Source organism: Lycorma delicatula, chromosome 1 (assembly GCF_047948215.1).
Source record: "Lycorma delicatula isolate Av1 chromosome 1, ASM4794821v1, whole genome shotgun sequence".
NCBI lineage: Eukaryota > Metazoa > Arthropoda > Insecta > Hemiptera > Fulgoridae > Lycorma > Lycorma delicatula.
The window spans coordinates 328,008,471-328,030,785 of NC_134455.1; the positions used below are offsets into that span (position 1 = coordinate 328,008,471).

The following is a 22,315-nucleotide window of genomic DNA, read 5'->3' on the forward strand; positions in this document are numbered from 1 at the left end:
CAACATTTATATGCTGCAGCAGACGCTGGATACGGACACCCACAGGCGCAGTACAGCGTGGACGGTCCTCATACTTCCTTAAATTGGGATTCCTAAGAACTGGGTCAAAAGCCGGGTGATTTGGCTGTCCTTTGAGATGGGCAAAATAAGATAACAAAAGCTGATCTCGTCTATCCCAAAGTGATGGCTCGCCACAGTCAACACAAGTAAGCTTGCGATGGGGCTTGATCTAAACGCACCTGTGGCAAGCCGAAGAAAAGCATGATGTACACCGTCCAGCATTTTAAGTACGGTTTGACGAGCTGAAGAGTAGGCGACACAACCATAATCTAAACGGGAACGAACAAGGGAATAGTAAAAACGTAACATACATGACCGATCGGCTCCCCAATTGGTGTTACTAAGGATCCGCATCATATCTAAAAGTTTGGAACATTTTGTCTTCAATCCCTTTATATGTTTGACCCAAGTAAGACGGCTATCAAAAAGCAAACCTAGGAACTTGAAGGAAGGAGAGACAGCAATAAGTAGTTCAGAAAAACCCGCAGAATAGAAGGGTTCCGTAGCCGAGAAAAGACCACACATGTCGTTTTGTCGGGTTAAAATGTAAAACCAGTAGTCGTTGACCAAGCCTCAAGGCAAAATATAGTGTTCTGTATCAGCCGCTCCGCAGTGGGTGTTGAGTGGCTCGCAACGTAAATAACAAAATTGTCAACGAATAGAGAACGTGAGACATGAGCCTGTACACAATCGGTAATGCTGTTTATAGCCACAGAAAACAAGGTGGAACTTAGTACACTACTTTGAGGTACTCCATTTTCCGAGACGACACTGTCTGAAAGTGAATCGTGTACACGAACACGAAACGTTCGGTGATGTAAGAATCCCTGGATAAAAGCAAGCATATTGCCATTGATTCCCCATCTTCTAAGGGTGTTAAGAATGCCACGTCGCCCGGCTGTGTCGTACGCTTTCTTTATATTGAAGAAGATAGCAACGAGGTGTTGGCGGTTCAAGAAGGCGTTTTGTATAGCTGTCTCCATCAACACTAAATGGTCAATGGAAGATCTTCCTTGTCGGAAACCGCACTGTTCCGAAGAAAGAAAGCCATGTTTCTCCAAATACCATGCAAGCCTGTGGTTTACCATTCTCTCCATTATTTTACACAACACGCTTGTCAAAGAAATAGGGCGGTAGCTTGAGGGATCGGTTTTGTCTTTACCAGGCTTTAGTACTGGTATAACAAACGCTTCTGACCAGCCGGGCGGAAAGACTTGTTCGGAGAATAAACCATTGTAAATATTCAAAAGATGTCGTAGTGCTGAGTTAGGAAGGTGTGAAAGCATACAAAGGCGAACGTTGTCGGTCCTGGGGAAGTGTCACGTGAGCTCGTAAATGCGTGCAACAATTCCTTAAATAAGAATGGAGTGTTCAATTCACCAACCAAAACATCAATATTTAACACCAATATTTCCATCAGTGCTTTGTACCTCTGAAATTCGTTACTATATGATGAAGTGAGATACACCGAGCGGAAAGATTTCGCTAAAGCATTTGCTACAGCCGAAGATGATGAAAGGAGTTCTCCTTCATCGATAAGACCGAGGATGGATTGCCTTGAAAATCTGAAAATTGCATGGAATTTTTTCCACACAGTAGACGTGGGTGTAGTACGTGAGATGATGGTGTTCACATATTTCGTCCATGAATTCCTCTTAGCAGTCAAAAAGACCCGACGGCATACCGCCCTAGCCCTGCGGTACAAATCTAGATGTTCAGTCGTAGGTTTATTATTGAATTTGCGTAGTGCCCGCCGTCGACTCTTAATAGTACATTTGCAATCATCATTCCACCATGGAACGGAAGAACGTTTAGGTTTACCATTTGCTTGTGGGATATATCTGCTGGCAGTTTCAAGTATCATGGACGTAAAAGGGGAACATTGCTCAAGGATGTTCGTACCGACGTCATACTGCGATTGGAAGGCTTTATGATATCCATCCCAATCTGCCCTTTCAACAATCCACCTCCGTGGCCTTCTCCTAACCTCGTGGTCCACTCCGAAACCAATAATAATTTGTTTGTGGTCACTGCCGTGAAAATCATCACAAACAGACCAATAAAAATGAGGGAGTAAATTCGGCGAGCATATGGAGAGATCGATGTTAGACATAGTACCAGATGATAAAGACATGAATGTATGAGATCCATTATTCAGCAAACAAAGGTCTAAGTCTTGTCTCACATTGTGTACTATATTTCCTCGAGTGGAGCAGAAAGTCGAGCCCCAAGAAACATGGTGGGCATTGAAGTCCCCTACTATTAACGATATAGATGGTATTCGTGTGAGGAGATTTGAGATATCCAGAGCACTGAACTCAGTGTTCGGCGAGAGATACAGATTGCAGATATGCAACTTGAAGGGGACAGAAATCTTCACCGCAATCCTTGTAGCAGATATCTCATCCTTTATGAAACTAGTCACTCCACCACTCTCTCTCTACCGTCTACTACACAGTTGTATCTCTCACAGAAGTATCCTCTGAGTGCTATCGGGTCATGTCGTAGAAGATGAGTTTCCTGGAAACACATGATAATCGTACGTCCGCCAGTACTCCAATATCATCAATGCGGGACCGTACACCTCTAACATTCTACTGAATAATGTTCATAAAAAAAAAAAAAATAAATAAAAAAATAATAATAAACATACTCAGGAAACCATATAGAATTTAGTTGTATGTAATTCTATTTTTCTTTTTCGTGTTCTTTAACTTGGATAACTCCGACGCTTTTGGGTCAGGAGGTTCTTCAACCATATCCCCCACTGTATGGGTGGAGGAGACTTATGAGAACGGGATGTCGCTATTGACATCCCAGAGGGGGTGGTTATGTGGGTTCCCTTCGTGGGGACCTTGTTAGTTGGCTTACTGTTAGCTGTGGTAGCCTCTCCCCGTACCGGTAGTACTTTGGGAGCAGGAACTTTTGTGTGGACCATACTGTTGGATTCAGTTATTGCGACGCAGGACTTTTCACTCACCTTTGTCAGCCCGGAAATAGTGGCTGTAAGCGAAGTAACTTGATCAGAAAGCATATGAACGAGTTTCTTAAGTTCAGTGCAGGATCCGCACTGTGGAGTATGAGCAGTTGAAGTAGTCTGTTTCGACGCAGCGGTGGCGAAGGACACATCTGGTTGTACGAGGTTCCGTGAGTTGACTATCTTCCTATACTCCCTGCGTGTAGCCGGGAAGGATAGTTTCTGCTCAGTACAGATCTTGAGAATTGTCTTTTCTTCCTTAAAGGTTGGGCAATCTCGGGAGCGGGCTGTATGTGAACCACTGCAGTTAGCACTTTTTCACTTTCCTCACAGTTAGTGTCATTGTGACCTTCGGTAGCACACCGAGCACAGATCTCCGACCTCGAGCAGCAAGATGTAGTGTGACCGTACCTTTGGCACCTGAAATACCGCCGTGGGTTGGGTATGAATGGGCGTACCCGAACGGAGAGGTAACTCATCTTTAATTCTCTGGAGGAACAGGAAGACTGAACGTCAGTACCAGGGACGGCGTCGGTTCTTCTGTCCCGTTCTGCCGTTTCATCATAAGTTTCACCTCTACAACACCTTGAGTACGAAGTTCATCAGCAATCTTCCTTAAATTCATTTCCAAAAGGTCACGACAAAAAAATTACCCCTCGGCTGGTATTTAGGGTCTTGTGGCATGTCGTACGCACGATTGTGCCGCCCATATTGGTCAGACGTAACAAAGAGCGACTCTGCTCATCGTTATATGTCTCCACCAGAATTGTCCCATCACGTAATTTTTTAATGTTCCTCGGAGAACCAATACATCCTGTGATGCATTTATTAATCAGGAAAGGTGAGACCTTTTGAAGGGAGCCACCCTCCTGATTATTCCTAATAACAACAAAGCGAACATTCTTGCACCTGACACCATCTTCGTCGGCTGTAGCAAAATTATCCTCGTCAGACGAAGCTGACCGAGGCCTTTTCACCAGACTTAAATTGGTATTTTTTTCAGATGGACCACCAACCATCACAGAATTTGCTATAGGAACTGAAATTTTGGTCCCACGAGAACCAGCGATGTAATAGACCACTCCAGCAGAGCGCACGCGTACTGGAACTAGAGCTAAATACAACTGGGTTAGCTCTGGTGCCCAGAGGACATCGTTCGAGACTCGCTACGTAGAGCCATTCACCCATCGGCACGATAGTTCCCACCTTGGGTTACGGTTGCGTTTCGTACGATGTCGCGGCTCGACATTTCGAATGAACTGCGGCTCCGGCAGGATGTTGCCGTGGCATGTCGTGAGAATATCTGTAGAAAATTATCGAAGAACACTCTGTGGACGGTTATTTCTTTTTCATTGCATCTTCATGTTTAAGTGTGGATGATGGATTTTTTGGAGTGCTGTTTAAAAGCAGAAATTTGCGAAAATACAGGGTCATTCACGGGAACCAGATGTTTTTGAAGTGGGTTGTACTCGGGCGTTCGCGGTGGGAGGGGCACGTAGCTGGTGTCTGACGTTTCCTTTGTTCATAGCATTTACATTTTAGTCGTTGAGATGGAGCCGTGGACGCTAGACCAACGCCTATACGCGTATGAGAGTTTTGTGCGAAATGACGAATCCGTAACTGATGTTCAGCGAAATTTCCGCCGTCATTTAATATCCGTCGTAATGCAAGTGTCCCTTCTCGTAACACAATATTGCGATGGGTAAACAACCTTCGAACAAGCGGTTCAATATTGAAGAAAAAACCTCCGGGTCCCCGGCGAACTGCTAGCACTCCGGAGAACATCGAACGAGTAAGGGAAGCCATTGTCAGAAGCCCACGCCGCTCTATTCAGAGGCATTCAGCAGCGCTTCAAATGAGCACAAGTACGGTACGACGAATTCTGCATACAGACCTGCGTTTCCATTCTTACAAGATAGCCGTCGTGCAGCAGTTAAACGAGCAGGATTTCACGCAGCGATTACAATTTTGTCGACAAATGCTTACCATTTTTGAAGAAAATGAAAATTTGTTATTGTTAATGAGTGACGAAGCCCATTTTCATCTGAATGGCTTCGTCAACAAACAGAATTGCCGGTATCGGGCAGAAAGAAACCCACATCAGCTTCACGAGAGACCACTTCATAGCCCAAAGGTGACTGTCTGGTGTGCAATAGGAAAGGTCGGTGTTATTGGACCATATTTTTTGAAGAAAATGACGCTGCCGTAATTGTAACAGCTGATCGTTACATTGCGATGTTGAATACGTTTTTCATCACTGAGTTACGAAATCGGGGAATCGATTTTCAAAATGTGTTATTCCAGAAGGATGGAGCTACAGCGCACATAGCGAGGACAACGATGGCTGTTCTACGTAACTTGTTTCCGGAACGGATCGTTTCCAGATTCGGCGACATTCCTTGGCCCTCGGTCCCCCGACTTGAGTAGTTGTGATTTTTTTCTGTGGGGATTTCTGAAATCGCGTGTGTACGGTAATAAACCGCGTACATTGGAGGACCTAAAGATCGCAATTCGTCATCACGTCACCCAGATTGATGTAGACATGCTGCAAAGAATTGAGGCCAGTTACCGTGAAAGGCTACAACAATGTATTGCCCAAAATGGACATCACTTGCCGGACGTAATTTTTCGTTCATGAGTAAGTAACAAATGCTTTGATTTAACAAGTGTTTCAGTACCAATAAAACTTTTTTAAAGTAAATATTCAATTTTTTATTATTATTTTAAAAACATCCGGTTCTCGTGAATGACCCTGTAAATCGCTTCAGTTGATGAATTTATAAACAAATCTACGGAGATTAAACATGCTGAACGTTTATTTCATAATTTAAAAATCTAATCGACGAAAATATTGACTAACGCTTATCGCATTTGTTTAATTTTTTCTAACACGCTATGCTTAACCTTTTCATATGATTTCTACAGGTGGTTCGATAGCGGGTCATATATTCTCGTGTTGCAACTGTATATTTTTCATTATATTTTCATTAGTAGCATTTTTAATGACTTAAAAGTAGTAAAAAAAAAAAAAAGTTAGAAGAATTATCTTCTCATAACTACAAAACCTGGACATCGTATTTAGAACACATCGTTTAACTCAGCTTAATCATATCTTGTCTACGAACAAATTGTCATTGATAAGTTCGTATTTTTTAAAACAAAGATAATTTTAATCTTTAACACGTGCAGTTAAATGAAGATATTGATTACAAATAATTCAGTCTGCCAATTGTACATCGCCGAATTGCAATGCTGCTGTGAGCGATTGTTGTTTATGTGCTCGTTACAAAATTGAATGAATATTATGTTTTCGGACCGCTTGAGCTAAAAAAAAGAAAAATAATCTATTTGTTAAATCTAAGGATAAACAGAGCATAATAATAGAAGATATGTGCATACAAAAAAATATGAACATATAACCGCTTTAACGTTTGAAAAAATTGTGTGAACAAAAAAAGTCAACATATTAACGTGTTATGTAAAAGATCAAACCAGACGATGTTGAACTTGAACAACTGTTAATTCTAATAAGATACATTAAGTTATTAGGCAGTTAGTAAGGCATATTTTTATTTTGTGCATTTCATAGTTGATTAGATTAAAAAGTAATAAAAATAGGATCTATTTTTATATAGGGTTTTCAAATTTTTTGAACACAAATTTAAGTGATGAAATGACATGTCGTTCCATTCGTCAGAAGGTAAAAAGATGACGAAATAAATAGGTCACCGTGACCTTTTACATGTACTATTATTAACAAAATGTCGTCAAAACTTTCAGATTCATTGACAATCACGTAAGAGGTTAATATTACATTTTGTTTCTGCACTAATAAATTGGAAAAGTAATACAAGTTTACCGAATATATTATATACAACATTTAGAAAACAAAAATACCTGTTTATATATTTAAAAAGATTATTCCAATTACAGAAGGTATCGATTTGATTATGAATAAGTAATTATCTATTTAAATTCTTTATATAAAGTTACGAAGGTGAAAGCAAAAGTTAAAAACAGTAAACAAGACGGCGCAGAAGTCCGTTTTGTGAAATTAGAAGTCCGCTTTATGAATACAGAATTGTAAAAATATACCTGATATAGAGAACAGTACAATGGTGTACGGTTACTCGTTCTCCTTCCCCTCTATTATTCCGTATTAAAACTTTTCGATCTGCGTGAGAATTTATTATTAAAAAGTTTATTGCGTATTTCTTATTTTAATCTAAATTACGTATAAATTTTATTTCGGTTGTTTGTTATTTTAATTTTAACATAAATTTATGTTATTGCCTATTGCTCCGTATAAAGAAGTAGTATTTAATTTTGTACTGCAATTTCATTATAGTTCGTAAGATTTATGTTTTATAATATTTAGGTTTAAGTCCCGTGTTACTATTATTATTATTTCATGTAATAAATTTACCACAACGTTGGCGAAAATGAATAATTATATTCATTTCGACCTAAAACTAATAATTTCTTTAAAAATAAGTTCTTTATTGTTACAAGAAAAATACTTTTTTGAGGTCTAGCGAAATGTAATAACAGAAATGCAATTAAAACTTAACTCGGAATGCGTACAAATAACCAAAGTTCTATCTTCCCAGCGAAACCTGTAATATACGATCCACTTCGTTTAAATTAATAACAATGGAATCAAAGTAGTTGGTTATCTGTCATCGACTCTTCACTCCGTGTTCCCGTTCAAATTTTTTAATGTGTTCACGCTTAGAAATTCACCGGTCTGAATTTCTAATCTTTTCTACGAATATTTTTTGTACTTCCGAAGTGGTAAAAAATATATTCTGTTTCGTAAAGTAGCTTTTCGCGTTAGCCCAAATTAGTTAAGTTACATTTAAATCAGTACGGTGCGGTGTTAGCCGTTAAACACAGTAACACTACTTTCTAATAGCATCATTCACTAAATAACGCAGACGCTTCGGCTTATTAGTTTTTATTAAAAAATGCTCCGATTTTTCAGTAAGTTTTCATCAAACATAATTTAATTTTTGTAACATTTCCTCCTTTATGCTATTTGAACCGGAAGCCTTTTCAGAAAATACTTTTTTTATTACGGTTTGTAATTATTAGTTCATAAATTATTTTTTTAAATAATTACTAAGTTGGGTTCTAGGTCGGGTTTTTGGTTACTATAATTCCTATTGTCCATTTGATCAAGATAATCCTATACTCTGCTCAGCCGTCTTCATTGTTTACTTATTCGGATGAATACTTTCTCTCCGCTAGCCACGGTTTATTATAAAACATTCTACTTTTGCTGTTTGTATTCTTAAACCTTATTTTAAAGGTTTTTCGTAGCAGTGTGATTCTAGTATGAATGATTCGTCTAAATGTAAAAGGTTGAGTTGGATCTGTATTATTTTAACGTTTGTCGATAAGTAATCGCCGTTTTTTCGAACATCTGACGTTAGGTATATTCGTATTCCCATAAATCATCGATTTGATTTGAGTTTTTCAACGCGAGCGTCACCATCTTGGAAGATGGTTCTAACATTTTTCTCGCTTCCCTGAAATCCGATACTAACGGTTTGAACGACTTCGACCGGAAAAAACTTGGTTTGAAAAAAATACGAAAAGTACGACCGAAACGGTCGTATCCTTTGTATTTTTTTCGGCGTCAATAAAGAAGCAGTATTTTGATCTTTGGAGTCCGTCTCTAAAGTGGACTACAATCCGGCGTTGATTCTTGATGTTTGCTACAACGACGCGCTCTAACTTGAGCGGTCCTTTTTCGGGCCTTAATCGCCGGAATTATTGGACGTTGTTTATCCGGCCTCCTCTTTCATAAACTCATACGACGCTTACTGATTCTGTACTCTGTTCAGAACTTTACTTCCAAGTTTTGATTTAAAATCAGGATTTTCCATCGGTGAGTAATATTGGAAATCTTAACCGACCGCTTAATTTAATGTTGTTTTTATGCAAATTAAAATAAAAACTGCGAAAATAACAGGACCGTCAACAAATAGATATCAACATTTAAAATGCTTATCAAATTCTTGCTCGACTATAATTATGTGTTCAAAACATTTTTCTCGGTATTCCTTTATTTATTATTATTTTTTATTAAACCTTTACAATGGCACCCTCTATGATGAAGTATTTTGGAGATGAAATAATCTTCTGCTAGAATTTTCGGGCAGGGAGTGCCGAGTGCTCAGAAAATATAAGAACCACGATATTCTACTAGGAGCGTGAAATGTTAGTTCGAATAAAAGTGGTGGTCTGCACACTTAAAAGATGAACGGATAGGTTAAACCAAGGTATAATAGGAATAATTGAGGTGAAATGGAAATACGTAGTGGATGGATGACGTGAAGTTGTTTTAAGCGAGAAAAATCGGAGGCAATTTCCTTCGATAACTTAAGATCGTAAATAACCTACCCAGGCTTTTTTAATTCAGTACGAAGGAAGTTAAAAACTGTAGGCGTAGTTAAGATACATAAAGCGATTAGTTAGTATCCTATATAGTCTTCCTGCTTTACTTTAATTTTTTTTAAGTAACACGGGGTTATCAAATCGAGCTATTAAACTGTTGAGAAAAATATTATTACGTATTTTTTTAAGACGAAAAATTTAAGTAGTACGATTATTAAACGTTAGGTTTCAATTATAAGATAATGTAATTATTCATTTAGCGATAATTGTTTTCAATGGTAGCTGTAAATGACATAAATTTTATCAATAAATCTGATACCGATTAGTCTTATCTGTCAGTTGCCTGTGTTATTAAAACATTGAAATGTGTCTCGTCTGTACTACGTATTACGTTTATTCGTGCGAGTTGTTAAGAAATAATAAAGAATTTTTTTGTTCATCGCGTTAGCTATGTTAAAAAAATTAAATAAGGACATATACTGCGCAGTCTTCACATTCCATAAGTAAAACTTATTTCTTTAATTTAATTTTTAATTTTTTTTCGGAGGTATGTTATATAAGAAGTTAACATTATTTATTTTTTTGTGTGTGTATTTGTGCGCGCACGCACTTTTAATGCATTATAATATTCCTGACTGGTTGTACGTTACTGTTGAAGTGTGTAATTATTTATAACATATTTTTGGAGTTACTTTTGCAGCTTCTTTCTGCGACTCTAAAAAGATCATATGGAAGTACAACTTAATTATATTTCCTAGATTTAACATATGAATACTAAATTTCAAATCTACAAAGATTTGTAAATTTAAATCTACAAAGTAAGAGAGGGAGAGTACTTTTTTAAAATCTGTTCCTAAAATAAATTGGCTGAAATTCTTTGTTTTGTTGATCCAAAAAACAATTATATTTTATAATTTAATTGTATTTTGTACTTGTTTTCTTAAAATGAAAGATCATTTGTATAGTAATCAATCACACATATTAAAGTAACAAATGATGTGTTATTCCACCTTCATCTCTCCTAGTCTGATTCCAGATGAGATATTATTTGAGTTTTATTTTCTGGAATAAGCTAAGCATTCTACGGTTTCTGTAAGAATAATTACATGGTTTACAGTATATTCATTAAAATCAGTTTTTATTTAACTCTATTTAAATTTAAGTTGTTAAAAATGCTTAAAACCAAATAAATGAACAGATGTAATTCCTGTTGTGGAGTTTAAAAGTCAGATTTATTTAAATGTTTAAAGAACTCAAAATTATACATGGTACTTATATGAATTTATTTATATGCTATGAAAAAGTGTTAATTTCACCCTTTAATGGTATTAAAATATTTTGTACGTTGTTAATAGTTTGCTTTTGAATAATTGTTTTATTATTTGTGAACAAATCTATATCTATAGATTTATCATTCAGATGTTAGTAAATATTAAATTGATGTATAATTATGTTTTTAGAATTTTTTTTAGTGACAGCAACATTAACGCACTTGTTTCCTGTTTACTTTCAGTTGTTCATTTTGAATAATTAAGGAATTAGTTAGAATTTTTTTCTAAGTGCATGGAATTTTCTTATAGTTATTATGTTAAAGATATAACCAAATGTGTATGTTCTAATTAATTAACTAATCTAGAATGATTGATTTTTCATTTTAGTGTACATCTTATCTAACTTTAGAATTAGAATCAAAAAATTAATTCTAAAATTTATTAATAGGGTTTTTTATTTCATTAATTTGACATCAGAAGATGACATAGATGATTAAGCTATTGATACCTTGAAAACAATAAATATACAGCAGTAACATTAGATTCCACATGTAGGTATTCTTTTGAATAATTTTAAATGAGAAATTTCATACCCAGAAAATATTTTCAGAAGAAATTTTTCAAATGATTTAACATAATAGTATAGATGATTAATTTTATGCATAATGAATAATTTCTACAATATTGTTAAATTACAATTTTATGTGATTAATTAGCAGGAAAAGAATGATTTCAATACAGTTATTATTATCAATAGTAAAAGTAACTTATATTTTTAATCATATGGATGTAAAATTTTATGATATTTTTTAATGTTGGCTAATTAAAAATTAAGATTCAGTGAACTAATTTGGTTTAGTATAAACTACTCCCCTCCTTTATATAATATACAAATCATGCCACGACTTCCGCATCAGTTGTTCTTATTACGCTTTTGACTAAACATATCAAACTATTGTGACATGTCATGTGATACATATTTACTGCAGTAATCATATCTATTGGACTATTTAAGTGATTGAGCAAATTGGTTTCTTCATTTCACTACTTAAACTTCTGTTATTTCTTATTGTGGGTTATATTCAAATCGTGTCACTGAATCTATGAAGTTCTTGTTAAATGTCTCGGTATTTATAAATAAAACTTATATTATTTGTTGGAATATTTATAAAAATATTTTTTTTTAAATTGAAACTACTTTTTTCTGTATTTTAATATTATAATTTTTGAATCTGGTGCTTGATTTTGTTTTTTTTTAATTTCCACTAAGTGTGATCTTAATGATATAATTTTACTAGTGGTTAATTTAAAATTAGTTAGTAAAGTCAAACTTCATTAATTTTTTACCCTTTTATAAGATTGTAGTATTAAAAAAGAACAGATATGCCTATTTAACTTTTCAAGTTCATCTTGTTAAGACTAAAACAAAGCCTTCCTGAAACTAATTTCAGTTACAAATTATTTTTAAAGAACAATTATACGCATATTCTGAATTTTTAGTTTACCACTTACATTTTTTTATTTGATATGAACCCTGTTCTCTGCAACAATACAACTACAGTAAAAGTCTGAGTCGCAGATTTTACTTCCCTTAATGATTATTCCTTATTGATGTTACTGATTCTTATTGATGTTACCATCAGGTAAACATCTGAATTATATCAATTAAGAAGATTCAATTTTTACTTTGTAAGTTGTATGTGAATATAATTTTAAGTGCAGTGAATGCTTAGCAGTAATCACCATTCATTATTAGATGTCCTTATCTATTATTATCTATCACCCATGTTATTACTGTTTTCCTATTATTTAATCTTATTTTAAGAGTTATTTATTTAAATTTCAATTGCTTAACTAAGATGGATCTGTTTAATTAACCGTAGATTTAAAAAAAAAATCTTCTATTAATTTGAATATCTGTTACCAATTATTTTAAATCATCAGAAAAATTTAATTGCTTTAACTCCACATCAGTAAACCAACAGTAATAAGCTTTCTCTATATTTATTGTGCCATTAAAAAAACCATTGCAGTTGTGATTATGTACCATTTTTTGCTTCACCATAGGTCATTAGTCTGATTACAGTACAGAATTTGGTCTCACCAGATCTTACATTAATCATTCCTAACATCAGATGTTATTTCTTGAATCCCAAAAATAAACTCCATTAGCATTTTCTTCCATACAAAAACTGTTCTTAAACTGGATTTTTGTCTGCATCTTGCAGCATTTAACAACAGCTGATTAACAATAGTTCTAGCTACTCTGATCTGTTTAACCTTCAGAACCAATGTAAGGTATTACTTCACAGGATGAATGAGAATGATATGTATGAATGTAAATGAAGCATAGTCTTGTACAGTCTCAGGTCAACCATTCCTCAGATGAGATGTGTGGTTAATTGAAACCCAACTACCAAAGAACAACCCACTGGGTTGGTTTAGTGGTGAATGTGTCTTCCCAAATCAACTGATTTGGAAGTCGAGAGTTCCAGTCTTAAAGTCTTAGTCTAAGTCAGGAATTTTTATATGGATTTGATTGCTAGATCGTGGATACCGGTGTTTTTTGATGGTTGGGTTTCAATAAACCATACATCTCAGGAATGGTCGAACTGAGACTGTACAAGACTACACTTCATTTACACTCATACAGATCATCCTCATTTATCCTCTGAAGTAATATCTGAATGGTAATTACTGGAGGCTAAACAGGAAAAAAAGAACTACCAAAGAACACCGGTATTCACAATCTAATATTCACATCCGTATAAAAGTAAACTGCTTTTACTAGGATTAGAATCTTAGAATTCTTGACTTTGAAATCAGCTGATTTGTGATAGACTAACCTGGTGGGTTAGTGCTAGATACTGACATAATTTATAACAGAAATAATTACTGTTTGTATCTTGAGTCATAGATGACTCTAGGAATCATTAAGGCATGATTTAGAAGCCATGGAATATTATACGCTTTAATTACTTACCGTATAATTTATATTATTTCTTACAATATATAATTAATATTATTTCTTACCATATATAATTGATATTATCAATTTAGCATATATATATACGAGGTGCGACAATAAAGTAATGAGACTGATGTGAAAAAAATGTTTCTTACCGTTTTAGTCATGTTTAGTGTTGTCTCCTTCAAAGTAGTTCCCCTCTGATTGCACACACTTATTCCAGCGCTTCTGCCATTGATGGTAACATTTCTGCAACTCATCTTCTGTAATATCCTCCAAGACCCTCGTCACAGCTTTTTGGACATCTTGTGTTGTTTGAAAATGGTGTCCCTTGACCGCCATTTTGACTCTTGGAAATAGAAAAAAGTCGCACGGAGCGATATCTGGTGAATAAGGTGGCTGTGGTAGTACTGAAATTTCTTTTAAGGTTAAAAATTGCTGTACTGACAGAGCAGTATGGGATGGCACATTATCGTGGTGCAAAATCCAATTATCAGCAATGTTGGCACGAACACGAAGAACTCGTTTACGAAGTCTTTCTAAAATTTCTTTGTAGAAATATTGGTTAACTGTTTGTCCAGGAGGCACCCACTCTTTATGAACAATTCCCTACGAATCTAAGAAGCACACAAGCATGCATTTCACTTTTGACTTTGACATGCGAGCTTTTTTTGGTCTGGGTGATCCCTTTGAGCACCATTGCGAACTTTGGCGTTTTGTCTCTGGATCGTTTTGAAAAACCAACCTTCATCACCAGTGATAACACGGCTCAACAAATCTGGATTGATTTCCGTTTGCTCTAACAGATCGGCTGCCATATTTTTCCGTGTTTCTCGCTGTTGTTGTGTGAGATTTTTGGGGACCATTTTTGCACAAATCTTTTTCATACCAAGATCTTCAGTTAATATTAGACAAACCGTTTCTTGATCGATGTTGAGTTCTTCTGCAATCATTTTCACGGATAATCTTTGATCAGATCGTACGATTTCATGCACCCTGGTCAAGTTGACATCTGTCCGTGAGGTTGATGGTCGTCCACTGCGGTCTTCATCTTCAACATTCGTTCTGCCTTCACTAAAAATTTTATGGCACCGAAAAACTTGAGCTCTTGTCATAACCTTCTCTCCAAGAGCCTTCTGAAGCTTACCATAAGTTGTCGTTGCGTTTTCACCCGATTTAACACAAAAAGAAATGGCATACCATTGCGCAATATTTTGTGGTTTCATTTCTGTGGCGAGAGACACAAACACGTGTTCACTTATTACAGCACAGCTCACGAGTAAGCAGTTGCATCAATGTGCCACTTGGACTGGAAGTAGCTTATAGACCAAGGTCAAAGATAGTGTGCCTACGCAAGCTGCAGGGTTGCCACATCTTGCAAAGAAAAATCAGTCTCATTACTTTATTGTCGCACCTCGTATATCAATTTTAACAAAATCTTAAGTCACGGAATGATTGGATGACACTTAGATAATTAGTTTTTTCATATTTTACTGAGAAACACAAGAGGAAGTTTGTGAATAGGTCATAAACTGATATGTAATAGTTGAAAATAGTAGTGAGTGGTTTCTATATTGTTAGTTGCAACTCAATCCAGTGTGTTGATATTCAATTAGCCGTTGCTTGGTTATGATATATGTGCAGGTCAGTATAAAATTAGCAGCTGTGTATGAGAAGTTGAGTGTCAGAAGAGTAGGATTGAGTTGTGAATCTTTTGGGCAAAAAGACATCTTGGAAAGGATATTCATTAGGAAAATTTTCCTTTTGGCAAGAAGTGTTTGTCGTTTAAAGTAATACTCAACTGGGTCAATAAATACTCTCAAGGACACTCAAAAGTTGTTGATGAAGACTGACCCAGTTCTCTTGTTTGGATTGCATCAAAACTGTTGGTTTTGATGCAATCCAAGAAGCAGAAGGAGATTAATTAGATTTGTTGGCAGAAAAATAATGGTAGACAATATAGCAACTTCAATTGGGTATTCTCATGATTTAGCCTAGTTAATCATGAATGAGAATGATCATAAACCATGTATGAAAACGCATAATTGTTTGATTTTCCAAAATGTGTGCATGATTCTTACCTATACCATGAGGAACACAAAATAAATCAAATAGGCCTATGCTTGCAACATCTCTGTAAGTTGTAATAGAAGAAGAATAAGACATGTTTAACAGGATTGTTACAGGAGATGGCACTATGTATTTGTTATTACAGAATAATATGTAATCCTTTGATTAATTTATAAATATTCTCTTCAGTTTATTTTTTTAAAACTAAGGTTATAAACAAGAATATTACTTGATACAAGACAAGAATATTACAAGAACTATACTCCCAAGAATATATTCTTATTAGTGATATAAGTATTTTTTGACAAGTATTTGAGTATTTATTTGATTGTGTTTAATGCAATAATTTTCGATAGTAAATGATGTAAGTTCATTAAATCCTGATTTCTTTCTTCCTAGGCTTTTGTTGGTAGTAAATTGTAGTTTTAAAATATTCTCAAGTATTGTTCATACATTTAAAGCTATAATTCTCATTTATAATTTTCAAAGTGATTTCTAAGTTATATATTATTTTGAATTAATTCTATTTTATGTGTCTGCTTTTGGATATTTCAGTTTGAGAGCGATGGTAGATGTTCTCTCAACTCGTCTACAAGAAATTTACTCGAGGTGGGAGACCAGAGGACTAAAGACACATCAGTCAGGAGTGACTCCTCACTTACAACAAATTGTGAACATACAAAGGAATCGGAAGAAAGAAATTTCATTGCGTAATAAGGAAGCTGTAAAGCAGTCTTTAGAACGACAGTTATTTCAGATAAAAGAAGCAGATTGGACACCAATTGGTGAATCACAGCCTCGTCCATTTGTGGGACTTAGTTGCACATCTTGCACTCCTAGTAGTCGGGTAAGTTACCTTTTTATTTCCTTAAATGTTTAATTTAGTAATCATCACATAACTCTATAAAATGTGTATATGTGTATATTTTATTTTATATAATTAATTTTTTTCTGAATATGTATTTTCAGTTCATTCTCAGTGTTAAAAGGTAATAATACATTTTACTGTCCTCGTTGTTCATCCATTTGTTATTTATTGTTTTACTACTTTTTGGTGAATCCACCTTCTTCAGAATGTAATTGACAAAGATATTAAAAAACATTAAGTTTTAAAATAGAATTTTTTGTTGCTCAATCTAGTAACTTAAAATTGACCACATTGATACAAACCATGTTGAGTTAAAGAAAAAAATCATTACTCTATAACAAGCAGAAAAAAAGGAATAAGAAAGATTGACCTAAATCTGTATCTTAAAATAGAAATAATTAAACAAATTTCATGTGAAAACAAATCTGATGTGTTATTTTTACCTCTGCTTAGATAGCAGGAACTGTCTTTATCAAGGTCAACATTTTTGCTCTTCATTTGTAATGTCATTCTTGTATAAATTTGGATGGTTGTATATTTGACATAGTTATGATTTTTTATTTGCTTTTAGTTTTATATGTTTTATTAAAGTCGATTTTTTCATTTATGTTAAGTGAATTTTTAAAAATATAACGGGATCAACTTTACTATACAAATTATCAGCATTTCATGAGGGTACCTCTATTCTATGCTTATGAATTACTGATAAATAATTAAACTATGTTTGATGTGGTAATGGTTTGGTTGGGTGATAGGTACTGCTATAAAATTCAAACAATTTACCAGCATGAAACAAACATTATATTTAAGTTACACAATAATCAGATTAAAGCATCATCAGATAACATTAGAAATCTATGTTTTCATCTGGTGTGCCCTGAACAAAAGTCCTAAACGTATCCTCCTAATAGGAATGATGATATAGCATTTATCATTCAATGTGTTGAATGGAGTACTACTTGTTGGGATGGCACCGATGTAAATTCCTCAGTAGACATTTGCATCAAAGAGTTAATGATTCAGCCTTCACCTTCCCTGTATGCTTCTTTCAGACAATCTTGACTGTCCTACTTCGTTGCCCTCTGACCTAGCCAACTAAGTTCGTGGAAGCACGAACCCCACACCTAGTTATACACTTTATTACAGCCTGTTCGTGTGTAAATGTCTCATAAATTCGAGGCAATTTAATATGAAATGTTGTTTGCAACAAAATTTATTCCTAGTTCCCTTAGTGAACTGAACTTTATAGTTCATACCCCTGACTTTGTTACAATTATGGACTCTGGTCTGGTCTACCAGGGAGAGACAGACAGACCTCCTACTCTCACTCAGCTCCATTGCAGAGTTCTGCCTGACATTTATTTAATCACTTAACTACCATCGTCGAGATGGCGCTACACCTCACAGCTGCATATACGATGATACAGGTAAAAATCAATAGATCATCTAAAAAAAGATTTACGTTACATTATATAGCTTACAAAAACAAAAAAAATATGTACGTCTAATGTAGCTGACCATTTGTTAGAATGTAAACATAGTATTACTGATAAAAAATATAATTTAGAAATCTTGGAAATTTGTAACAATGATAAAAAAAAATGATTATACTTCCGAAATATGACATTTATAAATATAAACAAAAAATAATATGATGAACCTCCAAATGATATTTGAAGATGATGATATAATTAGGAATATAATAAAAATACAATCTAATGGTTGGCAATAGTGACAATAGAACAAAGGAAAATACAACTTTTAAAATTTTACATCAATCCAGAACTGGACAGCAGAATTTGTATATATATTCATCTCTATAATAAATTTCAAAATTCTCAAAAAACAATTTCGACAAATTAAAAAATCATAAATAAATGTTTTTTAATGTAATTATAGAATTTTATATATATATAAAATATATATATTATATTTAGATATATATCTAAACCATCAAAACACTTTTAATTTTAATTTTTAATTTTACACTAATTAATTTACGTTAATTTTTAATTTATTTACATAAGTTAAATTTATGGGTAAGTTAAGACCATAATAAAAATAAAAGAAATTTTACTTTATATATGACAATAAAAGTGAAAAATATGATTTACGGTAAAAGTTACCATGTTAATAGTTGATAAGTTTAACCTATGTAATTATTGTGTTTTGATGGTTTATATTCTATGTAATAATAAAATTTATTAATGCAGTAGTCATTATGTTTTATCTGACCTTGGTTCATAAAAAACAAAAATACTTATTAACCTTTTTAGTTCAATGACTTGTCCCCTTCAAAATAGGTGTTGTCATGATGAAATTTTATGACAGCATGAAGGTCATACTGACGTCCTTTTTTTATTATCAAGGCATAGTTCATTACATGTATACTCTTCAAGGACAAATCGTCAATAAAGAGTACTGCATAACTGTTCTTCATTGGCTAACAGATGCTGTTTGATGAAAGTAAGCTTTGAGAAAATTGTGATTAGAAAAATCTTCATGACAATGCTCCAGCCCATGCATCACAACTTACCCAGAAATTCTTAGCAAAACATGGGATTGAACAACTTTACCAGGCTCCTTATTCACCAGACATGGCTCTGTGTGATTTTTGGCTCTTTCTTAAGCTTAAAATTCTGCTTAAAGGAAATATTTTGAAGACTAAGAAGAATTCAAAAGAAATCGTGACAAAATCCTTGTGTTACTAAAAATGACTGAATATTGCTTTCAACAATGGAAACATCAGTGGGATAAACTGTGTTGCATCAAGTATTTTAAGGAGGACAAGTCATTGAACTAAATAGGTTAAGTATTTTTGTTTGTATGACCTATGTTATAAACTTTTTAATCACACATTACTTGTGTGTATGCGTGTGTGTTTATATATATTTTTTTCTTATATATATATATTTTATGTAAGAATATTACAGGTGATTCAAAAAGGACTTACATCTTTAAAAGCATATAAACATTTATGTAGATACAGATTCAGTTGAGGTTTCAATTAATAGCAAAACACATCAAGCTAGTTTATTAGTACTTTCTTTCTTTTTCCTGTTTAGCCTCCGGTAACTACCGTTTAGATAATTCTTCAGAGGATGAATGAGGATGATATGTATGAGTGTAAATGAAGTGTAGTCTTGTACATTCTCAGTTCGACCATTCCTGAGATGTGTGGTTAATTGAAACCCAACCACCAAAGAACACCGGTATCCACGATCTAGTATTCAAATCCGTGTAAAAATAAGCGGCTTTACTAGGACTTGAACGCTGTAACCCTCGACTTCCAAATCAGTTGATTTGGGAAGACGCGTTAACCACTAGACTAACCCGGTGGGTAGTTTATTAGTACTGAATTCAGCCACGAGCACTGTCAGCAGTGTTGTTAAAAAAATGGATATATTTACTGTTACCAAACATGCATGCTGTGTGTTTTAGTTTCACAGTTTGCAGTCATCAACTGCAATTCAACGTAACTTTCATAGAAAGTACTTGGGAGCCTTCTGGTAGGCATAAAATTTCCTCTTGGCACCAAACCTTCGTTGAATCACCAGGACACTCATGCATCCCTGAATCTGCTGTACAACTCTATGAAAGCTTTGCACGTAGTTCGAAGAAATCAACTCGACATGCATTGCATGAGACTGGCATTCCACAAACGACTGTTTGGCATATATTATGCAAATGATTGCACTTGAGCCATAAAGATTTACCATGGTTCAACGTATTACAGAAGACATTGAAGTTGCTCGCCTGCAGTTTTGTGTGGAAATCATGGGTAGAATTGCAGACAATACATTTTTAGACTGTAATGTTTAGTGATGAGTCAACGTTTCACATCAGTGGCAAGGTGAACACCCATAACTACCAAAATATGGGGTGGCGAAAACCCTCATGAAACTTTATAGCATATTTGTGATAGCCCTAAAGTCAATGTATTTTTGTGCCCTAAGCAAAAACAGTATGTTCTTCTTCCAGGAAGCAACTATTGTTTATCTGGACATGCTTCAACATTTTTTAATTCCTCAGTTAGTTGATGATGACCAAGATGAATACCATTAATGTCAGCAAAACAGAACATCACCTCTACTGCTTAGCAGTATGAGATTTTATTGATACTCGATTCCCAAGTTGGTGGATTAGTCGTGAGGGTCCAATTTCATGGCCACCCTGCTTCCCAGATTTGACCCTGCTTGATTTTTTCTTGTGGGGTTTCATTAAACATCAGGTTTATGTACCACCTTTTACGTGCTGATCTTGTTGAGCTAAGATTTTGAATTAACCTCTGGGCGTTACTGTGCAGTTGCTGAGTTAATGCTTGACTTGCTGGCTGCAAACTGGAATGAAAACAACTTCAGGTAGGATGTATGTTGCTTTACAAATGGAAGCCGTATTAAACCAAAGTCTGTGTTCGGTGGCAAACTTGATGTGTTTTTGTATGAAATGAGGCCTCAACCGAATCTGAAAGTTATCTCAATAAATTTTTATATGCTTTTAAAGTTGTGTTTTTGAATCGCCCAGTATATTATTTTTATATATACAATCTTTATGTATTGTAAATAATTTACTGTTTGCCTAGTCTGAAATAAGTGTATTTCAATATAAGTTAAATATATTAGTGTTAGTACTACGAAAAAGGCGGGCTTACGGCCACCATAGGCCACTGTTTCTTGAGTTGTAATTTGTTTTAACGTAGCTCTAACCTCAGTGTTTTCCTTTTTTGTAATTTTAAAACAAAGAGGTATAAATCATTCAAACAAATGAATTGTTTGAAAAGTATCAGTCGTTCGAACAAATGAATCATTTATGTGCTACGCACAGCTGCCTGGTACATGACCATTGGTCTGCTCTGCCCCAATAGCAGCTAAAATAAAAATGTGTGTACATGCAAAAAACACATGCACCATCCTTTTTTATAGAGAGTGACTAGGAAAAAAGGTGGGCCTATGGCTCGCTGTGAAAATGTTACATGGTTTATGTTTCATTACACATGATTTGTTAAATTTTTTGTCAACTGTAGCTAAATAATGTTCATTAATTTAGTCTACTAACAACAACAAAAACTTATACATTGAAAAGCTTCAAAATCCTGAACCATTTTAGCTGTTTCTTTAGTTGTGATTTTTTAACACTGCTCTACAGTAACCCCGTTGTTTTCCTTTTTTATCCTCAAAACACAAATATAATTTTAAATAAATCGTTCATATAAAGAAGTATGAATTGTTCAAATTATTGAATTGTTCGAGAAGTATAAATTTTTTGAATGAATGAATCATTCGTGTGCTGAGTGTAGCTGCCTGGGAAACCACATGGTCCGCTATATGCTAATAACAGCTAATACAAAAATGTGAGCACAATCAAACAAACAAACCCATGCACCGTACTTTTTTATGGGAAAGAAGATGTGCATTTTTTGAGGAGGCTTTTTTGTTTACTTATTTTCTTTTGTTATAACATATTTGATAAATATTTTGTTATTTTCCATTATTGGCTAACTTAATTTTTTGTTTACATACAGTTAAGTTAAAATTCTATTAGGATTAAATGTTCAACTTTGGTATACTATTTTCATTGCACACGATCAGTACTTGGAATGTGAAGTAATTAGCAACTTTTTAAGTGACAGTAAGACCAAATGGGGTTCAAATTATGTAATTAAATATTGAATTTTGTAAATAAGGTTTTGCAATTTTTTT

The 22,315-nt window shown here is 34.4% G+C and overlaps 1 protein-coding gene across 7 annotated transcripts in view; it reads left to right on the plus strand.

Moving 5' to 3' along the window:
• mino (glycerol-3-phosphate acyltransferase mino) overlaps positions 1-22,315 on the plus strand; it is a 155,345-nt gene that overhangs the window by 35,866 nt on the left and 97,164 nt on the right. For 6 of the 7 annotated variants that reach the window (XM_075382111.1, XM_075382108.1, XM_075382110.1 and 3 more), the window contains one exon: positions 16,304-16,595. In XM_075382111.1, the coding sequence (XP_075238226.1) occupies positions 16,314-16,595 (282 nt within the window). In that variant the 5' untranslated portion in view covers positions 16,304-16,313. Of the gene's footprint in view, positions 1-11,684; positions 11,838-16,303; positions 16,596-22,315 lie in introns of those variants that run through there. The other variant, XM_075382109.1, reaches the window with a different exon arrangement.